The 15,000-nt window shown below is 44.3% G+C and overlaps 1 protein-coding gene across 3 annotated transcripts in view; it reads left to right on the forward strand.

The window, feature by feature from the left end:
• The window catches only part of cntnap2a (contactin associated protein 2a), a 300,311-nt gene that overhangs the window by 103,331 nt on the left and 181,980 nt on the right, over positions 1-15,000 (forward strand). For all 3 annotated transcript variants that reach the window (XM_035526372.2, XM_035526373.2, XM_081721274.1), the window contains exon 3: positions 12,317-12,510. In XM_035526372.2, the coding sequence (XP_035382265.1) occupies positions 12,317-12,510 (194 nt within the window). The remainder of the gene's footprint in view (positions 1-12,316; positions 12,511-15,000) is intronic.

Raw genomic sequence — 15,000 nt, forward strand, 5'->3', positions numbered from 1 at the left:
TTATGTGCAGCACAGGTTTATACAAACCTTATCCCTTGCATATTCTAAATACCTTTTCCTCTTAAAGAAACAGTGGTGAGGGTAAGTGCATGTCTTCTTTTGGCACAAAAGCCAGATTTTATTATAATTACAAAATATGTGACTTGACTTCATTTCAGCAAATGAGAGGTGTTGGATATGAAATAGGAGGAAGATTCAGTTAGAGCTGACTCTCTCACCCCTGCACACACACAACTTCGTGAGCTGCTCTCCTTAGCCGTCTAGTTTTTGAATTACTGCTGAATGACAAGACATTTTAGGCCGAGGCACTTTTGAAAGTCATTCTGCTATAGCAGGCTTTAGTAATGTCATAGAAGGATATTTCTGAGCATGTTTGTGAAGAGATTGTAGTCTTCCTTGCTGCTATACCTCCACCGTGCTTCACAGCTTCTCTTCATTCTTCACCCCTTCGCTCCTCTTCAGATAGACAGATGGCAGCAGTTATCAAACCTTGTTCCAGAACATTTTCTCTGCTTATTAGCTTGTACAGCGCTGTTCCCCCCATGACACCCCCCAACCCCTAACCCCCAACAGGAACATCATGCTCATATAGATGAGGTTTTGACTCGAATTGTTGTTATTACGAAACTTGCTTTTTTTTTTTCATATAATGAAGGTTTTCATTGTTTGTTGATTTATGGATTGATATTGTGTACAGAGCAAAGTTGACATTCTGTACCTTATATGTGTGTGTGTGTGTGTGTGTGTGTGTGTGTGTGTGTGTGTGTGTGTATATATATATATATATATATATATATATATATATATATATATATATATATATATGTATGAGAGTCAGAGAGAGAGAGATTCAAAATCATATATATAATTTAATTTTCTTATTGTTGCAATGATCATCAAAATTCTGAAAATAAAAAATGCTCATAGTATAATAAAGTAGTATTAGAATAAAAATTAATTATGATGAGGCAGGGAAAGTTACTGCAAGAGTATATCTCTTTATATCTGATGCCCACTGAGGAAAAGGTGCCCATTAATGTCCACTGTTGCATTTTTGACTTTCATAAACATTACTTCCACTTTGTATATGCAGACATTTGATTTTGAGCATTTAGTCAGAACTTGTTTAGTGAGTTCTGACAGAAATTTGGTGTCAGACTAAGGCTGTTTGTAGGGGCCAGTCATTTTATTTCAGTTTGACAGAATATTAATATTTTCATGGCACAAATGCTATATAGAGAGATTGGAGTCTTGGGATATGTAGAGTGGAGTCTTGGGATATGTAGTTTTAATCTCATTTATTCAAAAGTATGAATAGCATGTTAAATTTGTCACAGCATTGCTGCAGAGCGACTAGGACAGTTAAGTGAAGCTCTCTGAGAGCACAGTGTAAATAACCACTTTGTTTTGATTTTGGTTGTTTCATTGTCCAGCTAATAAACCTGCATTTTCAACAAATTATGCTAAAGTTTGGATTAACCCTAACCCTACTTTAGTATCCCCCCGCCTGAGGTGGGATTGGATTAACCCTAACCCTACTTTAGTATCCCCCCGCCTGAGGTGGGGTTGGATTAACCCTAACCCTACTTTAGTACCCCCCTGCCTGAGGTGGGGTTGGATTAACCTTAACCCTACTTTAGTATCCCCCTGCCTGAGGTGGGGTTGGATTAACCCTAACCATACTTTAGTATCCCCCTGCCTGAGGTGGGGTTGGATTAACCCTAACCCTACTTTAGTATCCCCCTGCCTGAGGTGGGGTTGGATTAACCCTAACCCTACTTTAGTATCCCCCTGCCTGAGGTGGGGTTGGATTAACCTTAACCCTACTTTAGTATCCCCCTGCCTGAGGTGGGGTTGGATTAACCCTAACCATACTTTAGTATCCCCCTGCCTGAGGTGGGGTTGGATTAACCCTAACCCTACTTTAGTATCCCCCTGCCTGAGGTGGGGTTGGATTAACCCTAACCCTACTTTAGTATCCCCCTGCCTGAGCTGGGGTTGGATTAACCCTAACCCTACTTTAGCATCCTCCTGCCTGAGGTGGGGTTGGATTAACCTTAACCCTACTTTAGTATCCCCCCGCCTGAGGTGGGGTTGGATTAACCCTAACCCCACCTCAGGCAGGGGGGTACTGAAGACACTGAGATCTTTAATACAAGCATGTCAAGGGAAATCTCTCAGACTGAGTCTGCTGTAATGACAGATTGGTCTCTCATTGCAGCACAGCACAAAGACGTGGTTTGATTGGACGACGGGAGTGGCCGTCAGTCACCTATTTCTGTGTCGTGGCCTGAGTCCAAGTCTAAGTAAAGGATGTGCCACCATGTGGTCCATTCAGATTATTCAGAAGACAGAGAGACTAATATGGCCCATTATATCTCCTGGGGACACAGATGGGAAGACCAGGGAGTTTAATTGCCAACTGCAGAATTTGTGAAGACTAACAATCATGAATAATCATTACTTAGCCAGCCAATCCGCTCCCTTTTTGGTGCTCTATTCAAATTAGTTTTAGACAGCAACACATTTAGACAAGGCTGGCGATCCATGGAATCAGGATTCTTTTTCAGACATGTCAGGTTTGATGAGCTAAAGGCTGGGTGACAGACAATACACCAGGGCCTGACCACATGCGCTAGCCAGTGACAAACACAAAGATGACAGCTAAGGATAACCAGACACGAGAAGACACACATTTTGTGCACCCAAAGCTATTTGGGAAATTCCCAGTTCAGTCGATGAGGTCGGAGAATAAAAGGGTTATTTATAATGGTTTATAATTTCTGGATGGCTAGTCTGGTAGTCTGGTGGTGTGTTTCCAGTCAAACATCGGGTGGCTAGTCCGGTAGTCTGGTGGTGCGTGGCCAGTACAGCGTCGGCTGGCTAGTCTAGTAGTCTGGTGGTGTGTGGTCAGTCCAGCATCCAGTAGTCTGGTGTTCTGGTGGTGTGTCCATCAGTCAGCCAGTCCCATGTGGCTACACTCTATCAGGCTGCTCTTGTGTTATGGCTGTGTCTTGACCAGGATAATTTCTCTCAGTTGTAAGCAAGGGCAGAAATGTCGTGAAGAGCAGCAGTAGCATTAAGAGAGGAAAATTGAGGTAAAGCAGGTGAGAGAGAATCTGACAAGGTTACAGTGGGGACAGAAGGTGTGCAGTCTCTGGCACTCCCATGGGACACATGGCATCGGAGATCTCAGTGCAGGGTTTGCACTTAAAAACAGCCGACTGAGAAGGCATCTGAATAGCATTCAATAGTGCTTTGACATGCTGGCAGTTAAAAATAGGGGAACCAGAAAAAGTAAGAAAACGAAAATGGAAAAGGAGCATTCAGTAATCACAAACCATACCCTGGGCATATCTACAGTCAGTGTAGTTAACACAGGACTGGCCCTTGGGTAACTTGTAGGCTTGGCTGAGTGCTGTCAACTGAACTGCTTGAGCGCAGGTGCCTCGAGGCAGAGAAAATATGACCACAGTTACATCATCAGAACAAAGAGCAAAAGGGGAACTGCGTAAAAAAAAAAGAAAGCCTTCATCATTGGGCTTCATATACAATTTATTGACATCTTCGCAACAGTAGGGTTCACCATCTTTTTCAGGAGGAAATAGCACAGCAGGGTTGAGATTATTGCCATTACTGACAGCAATGCCTTCAGACGCAAGTGTCGTATTCCAGCAGGTCGTCTTGGACGAAAAGCAGCAGCACAGCTGTGGTTGCCTGCAACCACGTTCCTGGGTGGGAACAAACTGGGCAAACCTATCTTTCTCATGACAGTACAAGCATTAGTTGGGTTTGTTGTAGTCGGGGACACCTAAAGCAGGGAGCTCAGCAGGAGAGCAGAGAATTGAAAGAGATTTAAAAAGAGAGATGAATGTTTTTGAGTGTTTGTTCTGGTAGCAGACTTGAGAGGAGTGGAGAAGACAGGAAAAAGAAGGAATCTGTCTCAGAAGCCTACTTTGCCTAGGAATGCTCATTTGTTTCTCAGTTGTATAAACAGAGGTGTCTTTGGCTAGCACGCCCCAAACCCTGCTGTGAGAGCCAGGACAAATAGTGCTACGGAAGTAACAGAGTGTGAAACTGCCCAAAGTTTCTTTTCACAGGCATTATGGCCTTTTCAGCAAGAGCAAACAAAATGGTGTGTAGTTCAGAAAGAGCAGCGTTTTGAGTAAAAGAGGCAAGTAAGAGGCCATCCATGAAAGGCACTGGGGCGGAACGTGGGGAGACTTGGGCATCAGCTGAGTCAGAGACGACGCATTACATAGCGGTGATGGGCTTTTCTCAGAAACCTTGAGCTAAGGCTCGGGTTAGTCTCACTTGGCCAAAGGTGAAAGCAAAAAGCCAAAATAAAGACACTCGCTGCTGGTGTCAGCAGGGACAGAGAAGAATGCAGTGCATAAATCAACAACAGAGAAGCCTTTTGGCTGCAGGGCACATGTTACCAACAACGAGTGGACGCGTCATTAAATCTTGAAACAAACGCCACTCTTCCCTCCCTGGATTCTTAATGTGAAAGATCGGAGTGTTGCATGGACTGTTGCCAACAAGAGATGGAATTAGAATGCGTTGTTCTTTTACAGAGGCAAATCCCTGCTTAAGCTTTGAGTTAGACAGGTCACTGCCTGCGTGTGGGATGAAGGTTATCAGGTTTACCATAATCTTTCCTGAGGTAGAGAGCATAAGACCAGCACCACTGGCATGAGAAACCCACAGTTTTTCAGGAATGTATGAGAGATGGGGATCAGAGGAACAGGGAGAGAAGGAAATGGAAGAAGGGCTCTGGGACCCTGGAGAAAAATGCCTCCCACAGAACGGTGAATCGTAGCATTTATCTTAGTTAGCTAACTATGACCTAAGAGATTAAGCTTGCTGTCTGGTGGGAGAAGGAGCTGGTGCCCAAAGGATAAGGGACCCATCTGACAGGGAACTGGAGCATAGCCTTATTAAAGTGCAAAAATACCGGGCAGAGCTTTGCCAGACAGAGGGAGGAAAAGTGTGTATTTATATTTCCATGTGATCTTACACCTTCTTCTTCTTAACAGTAAGTGCATGTGTCAGGACTTAAAGATTTCACCATTACCATTTCACCAAGAATTCCAGCCAGTGTCAAGTGACTGCCTTCTCTTGGGCCTTTGAGACATGGCCGCCTGCAGATTAATCACAATGTCTTGCTCTGATTTTTCCTTTAACTAGTTCTGTCCCTGTCAAAAATAGTTGAAGGTATTATAGCAGAGGATTTCAAACCAGTCCTGAGAAACATCTCTGACTTTAACCTACTGTACTGGCTAGGAGGCATTCTATGAGTAAATGACAAAGCACTTTTGTTAGTCTAGTTTGTACTACTTGTACCATTACAGGAATGATCTCCTTGAGGGTTTTTGCTCACTGTCCCAAATGAGAGATTGCTGAGGGTACATGAGATGTGGACAATAACAAGAGTAGCTACTTTTTCATCCTCATGTGCATGGAAGGCTGCATGTTCTGTGAAAGATCTTGCTTGGACCAGCCTACATCTTGGACCAGTCAGTCAAAGTTGGCCGTATCATTTTCTAACTCATGTGGCTGGTCAAGCAAAGGTTTGATCATTCATTATCTACAACACTGAAGCTAGCATTAAGAAGCATCAAACTATATACCTTATGCTGCTAAGAACCCAGCACATGGTAATGCTCCTTCCTTGTAATACTTTAACACCTATCTTTGCCAGTACATCTTTCTTGGTACAGTTCAGCTTCCCCAGAATATTCTGCTTTTTGTAATGACATTGTTTTTAAATGGCTAAAGGGAAAAAGCACAGTGCATGTTATACTGTATTATAGTGCAAAGATTTATGATGTAGTTTCCAGACTCCACACATTTACTTTTTTTCCCTATTCGCATCATACTTTGCCCAGGTAATGAACAGCTGTGTTTACCTGTCCCATGTGAAAGCAGAGCTGGAACAGAGCCAAAACATTTAAATTTACATTTACGGCATTTGGCAGACTTACAAAAGTGCTTTGTCGTTTACTCATAGCCAGTACAGTAGGTTAGAGTCCATGATACTAGCACTGGCTGGATGTTTCTCAAAACTGGTTTGAAATCTTTTGCTATAGTACTTTTGACCATTATTGACAGGGACAGAAGTCTGACTATATTCTGCTTTACAACCTCAATAACAGAATCTAAAATAAGTGGATCTTGCCCTATATATGGCTGGCCAGAATGTGTTTGACCAGATTCTCCTGTTATACAAGGAGCTTGGCTGGTTTCACTCAGGTAGTCTGAGCTCAGGTGGCTTCACTCAGGTAGTTTAAGCTCAGGTGGTTTCATGCAGGTAATTTAAGGTCAGGCAGTTTTGCTGAGATAGTCTAAGCTCGGATGGTTTCACCCAGGTACTCTGACCTCAGATGGTTTCAGTCAGATAGTATAAGCTCATTTGGTTTCAGTGAGGTGGTCGCTAAGCTCAGTGGTTTCATTCAGGTAGTCTGGTGGTGTTGGAGAGATAAGTTGACTGGATGCTACAGCCTTACACGATGCTGCCTGAGTGCATATGTTCTATTTCTGTCCCCATAACAGAGGTGGCGTAGACTGTCAAGGCAGCAAGTCCTTGGGCAGTGAAGGGGTGACTAATTGAGGAAATGTTCTCACTCAAGCATTACATTTACATTTTTTTTTATTTGACAGATGCCCTTATCCAGAGCAGCATACATATAATTAACATTGTGTGTTCTCTGGTAATTGAACCCACTACCTTGGTGTTACCAGAACCTTACTGGACCTCCTCTACCACACCAGTGCCTGAATTTCATTCTTTCACTACCTTTTAAAAAGAGGTTTCTGCAGTCAGTGAATCATGTAAAATTCTGCAGTTATATCTGGGCAGTTTAGATTCTAAGAGCATTTGCAGGTTGATGAACTGATCTGGGTCAAATGTGCTTTCTGGAAGGAACCACTTATCAACATTATTTCTAGTGAGTGAGGCCCACTGGGCATTGAATCTTTGAACCTATTCCAGAGTGCTCTGTGAACACAGAAACATTAGAAGAGAATTGCAGTATTGACCAAACCAAAATCCTGCTCAGGTTGAGTCTAAAACAACCCCAAACCCATACAGAATGAGTACAGAACCAACACAAAACCAGAAAATGGCAGAACAAAACCTGAAACAGAACTGGCCCTACCATTAAGATCCTACAGATTTAGCTCTTCATGCTAAACAAACAAACAGTATAATAGAGTCATAATCAGTAGGCATTTATAAGGCCTTACTGTTAACAGCAGTGTTTAAACTATACTATAGCAGCCCAGAAAGATACCTGTCAAATCTCTGCAGGGTCCCAGAGATTGTAATTACTGGCATCCTGTAATTATTAGCGTCTACCCCCTCAGTGGAAGTGATGGATCACCATGGAGGAGCGTTTCTAAAAGAGGGAGCTTACCTTCAGTTGTGGCTGGTGCCTGTGGCTCATCTGGGAAGCAAAGATGGAGGCAGCTGGCAGGATTACAGGTTCTGGGTTTGAAAACCAAGTGGTGGAAGAGAATTCTCTTGACACAGGGAGACGTCGAAGGCGATATCTTTTAGCGCAAGCTTGCAGGGGAGTCTCTCTCCGCCGCCTGACCGAGCTATAACTCCAGAGTGAGGTCTTTAAATACTGCACAGCACAAAGACAAAGTTTGACCGAGTGACGGGCCAATGGGGTCGTCGTCAGTGAGTTATTCGTGCCTCCATGACAGAGTCGTAAATGCAGAGTTTTAGTGATGTTTGGTCCTTTTAGAATATGCAGAGGATGGAGAGACTAATAAGGGCCATTACTCTCACCTGGACGCATGGACTCAGCCATCAGCAGAAATGTAGGAGACCGACAATCATAAAGTACATTCAGCTTTCATGGTACATTGTAAAAACATTTTGGTTTGGGGCTAACACATGTTCTTACTCCATGCATATCTCTTTTTATCATAGTTCTAAGTTAATTTAGTTTAACACAGATGTTACTTTGTGTAGTGTACTTTTAAAACAAAACAAAACCATTTCACTTTCTCTGGCTGCTCCAATGCTTTAGAGGGATTTATTTATTTATAATATAGGGTGGTTAGGTGAACACCCAGAGCCAATCAGTGGAGGATGTGCAGAGTCAGGCCCACTGAGTGCACAGGTGAGCGCAGCGATGTAACTGAGGCAGGTGTGTTGGTCGTGTGGCCTAAAGTCTCAGCCTAACACCTCCCTTCCTTTTAAATCTGATTAGCTCCTAACATTCCCTCCACTGGGAATGGGCTTAATCGTACCATTCCTTCCACTGGGAATTGGCTTGATTGTAACATTCCCTCCACTGGGAACTGGCTTGTAGACCATTGGTTAAGATATTTTATATATATTTTTTAATGTTCAATGTTTACCACAATATTTAGCCTCCAATTAAGGGTTGTTGGTGAAATAATTCAGCTAGTGCATATATGAAGTTCATAATTTCATGAAGGTTAATGAACTTGTATTTCTAACAAATAATAAACACATTAGTCACTTTTTGACAAAACAGTGAGAGAATATTTAAACAGGCAGTTGCAGCAGGAGACACTATGATCCCTATCGTGGACTGACCCGTCTGTGAGATGTTTTAATGGAATCAGAACATTAAAATAACGTGATTTGTCCCATAGGGAATTAAAGCACGTAATGCTTTTGTGACAGTGCGAGACTAAATTTCCTCTCAGATTGTCTGCATTGATTTGTCTCAGCGTCTCAATACGCGCTCCTCTATCTCATCCTGTCTCCCTGTCCCTGTGTCCTCGTGGTGGCGTACTTTAATGAGTTCTTTTGTTACTCTTCGTAACGGTGTGGTTTGTCCTGTGGGAAGCGGGACAGTCTTTTACAAAAAAACAGCTAAAACTGCGAACAAAACGTATTACTTACAGCATTTTCAAACTTCATCTTGAAAACGTCATTTTTTCCTGAATTGCTGCACCCATTGCTTTATATGTTCAATATAAGTTCCAAGTATCATTACCCCATATTGGTGTAAAAAATCTTAGTGTAGTGCTATTTTAGTAATAGCGCTTGCTGTTCCGATGTGCAGTCATCAAAACACAGGTTCCCGTTGTCTGTTGGCGCTCAGCAGAGAGTGGGGCTGGCTATGTCCATTTAGCAGCAGTTCATCTGCGAGATGGAACCAGGGTGGGAAGGGCAAATTCCTCTCGAGCGGAAACCTGTTTGTCCCTCACAGCTGGAGAGGAAGCTGGGTGGGTGGGCCGGTTGGAGGGGTTGGGTGCATGCGGACAGACAGTCCGGTCGCCTGCACCGTGCCAAGAGCAGCGGGCGTCCGACGGGCGCATAATGAGATGGAGAGCTGAGAAGCAGCAGAGACGAGTCGAGCTGGCAGAGAGCTGTGCCCTCCGCCGCTGCCCGGCCTAAGACTCCGGCCTCTCCGAATTCCGACGCAGCCAAGCGTGGGATTGGGATGTTAATAAGAGGCATGCACACACTGATCCCTCCACTTCATTCCCTTTTTCCCCCTTCATCTCTATCCCTCTGTGCTCATCCCAAAACCACATCAATTACCCAAGTGAATTAAATCCTCTCAGCTTGCTGCAGAAAGACTGTGGCGTTTATAGGCTGTGCAAATGATTTGCCCCAATGCCTTTATTCCTACTGATCTAATGTAGCTTTCTCGCATATTCATGCTCCATTTGAATTCACTTCAGATTTTTTTAGACACCTATGTTTACATTAAATCCGAAGGCCATTTAAAATGTTCAATTTCCATTGTACTTTATGAATTTGGAACTCTGGATAAGAAGATTATGTTTCACATTATTCAGGATAATCTCTGAACAGCCACAGCAAAGTTTCATCCATTGTCCTTTATACCTGGAGAAAAAGTGTTAAGCAAAAACTGAACGGTGCTTTGACAGTTTTCCATTGTTCTATAGAAACTTCCTTTAAGACCTCTGCGGAGTGTTGGCCAGTAAAAATTAAACACATTTAAAAATTTTAGACAAGGCCTTGGGGCTGCAACACACTTCCTGTCTCAGAGATGAGAATCGAGGCCAGACCTGTCCTGCGGGGTCACCTGAGGTCTGTCACCACCTTTGTCAAGACGGTGGTCCTTTAACGTTGAGGGCTGCCTCAGCACTCAGACATTCAGCCTTGAGCAGCACACGCCGCAGCTGGGATTCAATCTAAGTCATGCCTCACAGCTCTGCGGTACACTGGACCGCAGCGCACGGCCCACATAATCTCGGCCTTGGCACAGAGCTGCTTCTGGATTAGAGCGTTACACATCTGGGCTGATGTTTGCTTTTCCTTCCTGTTCCTCTTTTTGCTCTTTTGTCTTTTCCAAGCAGAGGGTCTGTGAGGGCTTTGTTTTTTTTCGCTAGCCTGCTTTCGTCCTCCGTGCTTCAGCTCCGCCGCCCTTCCAGTGTGCTTCTCTGCTCCTGTTATCTTCTCCAAACATCTGCCTCCGTGGCAGGCGAGGAGGACCTGCTGCCCCCCGATGCCTCTTGCGCTGCTGTCTCCTTCAGTCATCTTCCTCTCTGTGGGCAGGCCAAGTTGCCCCACTCCTCACAACTGCCCTCGTCATCTCCCCCACCCCACCCCCCCCCCCCACCACGTTCTCTTTTCGGTTTATCTGAAGTGTCGACCAGCATAGTTTATTGTACGTTATCTCCATTTGTATCCACTTATCAATAAGGGTACATGTCCACCTTCAAGATAGCGTTGTATCGCGTGATGTGCGCCCAAATCCTGGTTCGGATGCATCGACTTTCCAACGACATTCCTTGTTTATCCGGGCAAGGCCAAGCAGTACGTAATGGCTGTGTAATTGGATCAGATATCAGATCCCTCTGGGAGCTGCATCCTGGCTTATCAGCCCAACGTGCTGCTTTAAATCGGTTCTGATCTGGCAAAGGAACCAGACATCACGGCCCTCCTTTCTGACACGTTCACGGCGTAGTTTCAAGGGTTCCAGGTACGAGGAAGGAGGCATGCATTCCTACACCTTGGATGCAAAGGCAGACGCGAGCTTCTGTAGATGGCTCAAAGCTCTGCAAGAGGCACATGTGGAGGGGATGGCACTCAGTGTGTTCTGGGATGGAATGAAAAGAAGAATTGTGCGGCTCTTTCTGAGCAGATGTGTCCTACGGTAACAGCCGAGGTCTTCGCTCTGAATGACCCATGTGGATAAAATGGGCTGCACAAATAAACTTGCTCTGCCTTGCCTGCTTACAACACACCACTCACGGATCCTTTCAAGTGCAATTTGTAAGCATAGCATTTTAATTACTGACTGCAGCCTGTATGTTGGCATGCACGGTTCCTCAGTCACCCTCGGTGATTCTCACTTGTCAGTTTGAGGCCAGAGGACCGTTCCTGGTTAGATTATTGCATTGGCGGCTGTCAGATTTCAACACAGCTGTGACATCGACGTGGTCGTGGGCGTTAAGAGTGCACGGAGCACGGTTGTGTTGCTGGGACTGGTTACGCATGTCAGCATCAGAACTGGCTTACCAGTGGTCTGTCACCAAAAATATCCAACCAACAGCAGCTATGTAATCTAAAACTAGCCATTGATGAAGAGTTTGCCAACTGCAAGCGCATGACACACACTGGGCTGTAGCATCTGTAGGTGTACCTACGGCGGGTGTTTTATGGATGTTTTGAATTAACGTGGGCTGTGAGGTGTATTTTGTTGTTTTCTCTCTGTGCCCTTTTGCATCCTTTCAGCCAAGCAGCTGTGGTGCATTAGTGAGCACCTCGCCTCTCATGGGAGGGCATTAAACACTCCATTCCACCGTACAGTCGTGCAAATGATTTGTACAGGCGTATGTGCCGACTTGCATGGAATATTTCCAGTGCATTGTTGCTGAAAAGCCTCCATTAAATTCATTAACATGACCATGATATTTTTACAAATTAAACTGGGCAAATTAAAAGTCCCCTTACCTACACTTTTACGTGCTCTGTGTTCTACACTCTTTCCCCCCTCTGACACTGAAGCTATTTGTATTAAAATTCTAGCAAAATGATTTTTCTTTTTTTTTCTTTGGATTGTAATGAAAAAGTAAAGTGATGAAAATCCATTAAACTGGTAATCAAATTTGCATTAGTCATCGATTTACTGAAAGCTCATGAAGACTTTTTCAAACAGGATACACCGCATGTCTTTACCTCACAGAGGACTTAGTCACACCTCCCCTAAACCCACAGTACAGAACACCCATGTACACATTACACCTACCGTATACCCCTTTAATCTCTCTGGCCGTTGTGATTTTGCTGCTGGCGCTAACGAGACACAGAAACTGGAGCTAATTAGCCAACGTGCTGTCTGGTTCCTAGGTGCTGGAGGCTGGTCCCCTCTGGACAGTGACCATTACCAGTGGCTGCAGGTGAACCTCGGCAGCAGGAAGCAGGTCACGGCCGTTGCCACGCAGGGTCGATACAGCAGCTCTGATTGGACCACTCGTTACCGCCTGCTCTACAGCGATACGGGCAGGAACTGGAAGCCGTACCATCAGGACGGGAATATATGGGTAAGGACTGCATCACGACTTCATGGCTGCCTGATCTGGTCAATACACAATGATATCTGAATAATCACAGGTCTTTGAAGTGTTTTTTTTTTTTTGGCGGAGATTTATGTACATCCGTCTGCTCTCTGATTGCGCCGTGGCTCTGATTACCAAGGCGCACACAGTAAAGGCCTCGGCAAGCAATGCTGGGGCTCATCAGGTCAAGCTGGTGTCCTGATTTCTACCAGGAAACCTTAATCGAGAGTGACCAATCAGAAGGGCACTGTGAGTGACAGGGTGGAGGCTGAAGAAGGTGATTGGGCTGTACGTGACAGGGGAGGGCAGTGGTCCCGTGTCCCCCTGAAGCCCCTGGGAGTCCACTCTCCTTTATGTCCTTTATCACTCCAGCTGTGTGGTTCTTCTAATCCACTGGACATTTGTCCAATATTGCCTTCTCTTAGTCTCCGTTTTCCTTCAATTCCCAAATTCAGTTTTTTTCTCTGTATTGAAGGGGCAACAGCCTTTTTTATCACTCTACCTGAGGTGTATGGTTAAGTGTTTATCACTCTACCTGAGCTGTATGGTTAAGTGTTTATCACACTACCTGAGCTGTATGGTTAAGTGTTGATCACTCTACCTGAGCTGTATGCTTAAGTGTTTATCACTATGGCTGAGGTGTATGGTTAAGTGTTTATCACTAGGCCTGGGGTGTATGGTTAAGTGTTTATCACTCTACCTGAGGTGTATGGTTATGTGTCGATCACTATGGCTGAGGTGTATGGTTAAGTGTTTATCACTGGGCCTGGGGTGTATGGTTAAGTGTTTATCACTCTACCTGAGGTGTATGGTTATGTGTCTATCACTATGGCTGAGCTATATGGTTAAGTGTTTATCACTAGGCCTGAGGTGTATGGTTATGTGTCTATCACTCTGGCTGAGGTGTATGGTTAAGTGTTTATCACTATACCTGAGGTGTATGGTTAAGTGTTTATTACTAGGCCTGGGGTGTATGGTTATGTGTTTATCACTTTATCTGAGCTGTATGGTTACATGTCTATCACTAGGCCTGAGCTGTATGGTTAAGTGTTTATCACTAGGCCTGAGGTGTATGGTTATGTGTCTATCACTCTGGCTGAGGTGTATGGTTAAGTGTTTATCACTATACCTGAGATGTATGGTTAAGTGTTTATCACTAGGCCTGGGGTGTATGGTTATGTGTCTATCACTATGGTTGAGCTGTATGGTTAAGTGTTTATCACTAGGCCTGAGCTGTATGGTTAAGTGTTTATCACTAGGCCTGAGCTGTATGGTTAAGTGTTTATCACTAGGCCTGAGGTGTATGGTTTTGTGTCTATCACTATGGCTGAGCTGTATGGTTAAGTGTTTATCACTAGGCCTGAGCTGTATGGTTAAGTGTTTATCACTAGGCCTGAGGTATATGGTTAAGTGTTTATCACTAGGCCTGAGGTATATGGTTAAGTGTTTATCACTAGGCCTGAGGTATATGGTTAAGTGTCTATCACTAGGCCTGAGGTATATGGTTAAGTGTTTATCACTAGGCCTGAGGTATATGGTTAAGTGTTTATCACTAGGCCTGAGGTATATGGTTAAGTGTTTATCACTAGGCCTGAGGTATATGGTTAAGTGTTTATCACTAGGCCTGAGGTATATGGTTAAGTGTTTATCACTAGGCCTGAGGTATATGGTTAAGTGTTTATCACTAGGCCTGAGGTATATGGTTAAGTGTTTATCACTAGGCCTGAGGTATATGGTTAAGTGTTTATCACTAGGCCTGAGGTATATGGTTAAGTGTTTATCACTAGGCCTGAGGTATATGGTTAAGTGTTTATCACTAGGCCTGAGGTATATGGTTAAGTGTTTATCACTAGGCCTGAGGTATATGGTTAAGTGTTTATCACTAGGCCTGAGGTATATGGTTAAGTGTTTATCACTAGGCCTGAGGTATATGGTTAAGTGTTTATCACTAGGCCTGAGGTATATGGTTAAGTGTTTATCACTAGGCCTGAGGTATATGGTTAAGTGTTTATCACTAGGCCTGAGGTATATGGTTAAGTGTTTATCACTAGGCCTGAGGTATATGGTTAAGTGTTTATCACTAGGCCTGAGGTATATGGTTAAGTGTTTATCACTAGGCCTGAGGTATATGGTTAAGTGTTTATCACTAGGCCTGAGGTATATGGTTAAGTGTTTATCACTAGGCCTGAGGTATATGGTTAAGGTAGCTGCACCCTCAGTTGCACCCTCAGTGAGGAAGGAGTTTCCAGTGTGATGTGAAACTATGAGTGGGCATGTGGCTACAGTACACCTGACAGACTCCATGTAATCAGCTCTACCCACTGAACATGGTGGGGCTCTCTCCTCGTTCATGAGAGACGAGTCTCCTCCTCCTACACGTCTGCCTACAACACTTTGTCTAAACCAGCTTAAAGGAGCCCGTGAGGTTGAGGTTGAGGACCATGGCCCACCGCTCTTCAGAGCGGATCCCAGTAG

Source organism: Electrophorus electricus, chromosome 1 (assembly GCF_041902795.1).
Source record: "Electrophorus electricus isolate QZ-2024a chromosome 1, ASM4190279v1, whole genome shotgun sequence".
NCBI classification, from domain to species: domain Eukaryota; kingdom Metazoa; phylum Chordata; class Actinopteri; order Gymnotiformes; family Gymnotidae; genus Electrophorus; species Electrophorus electricus.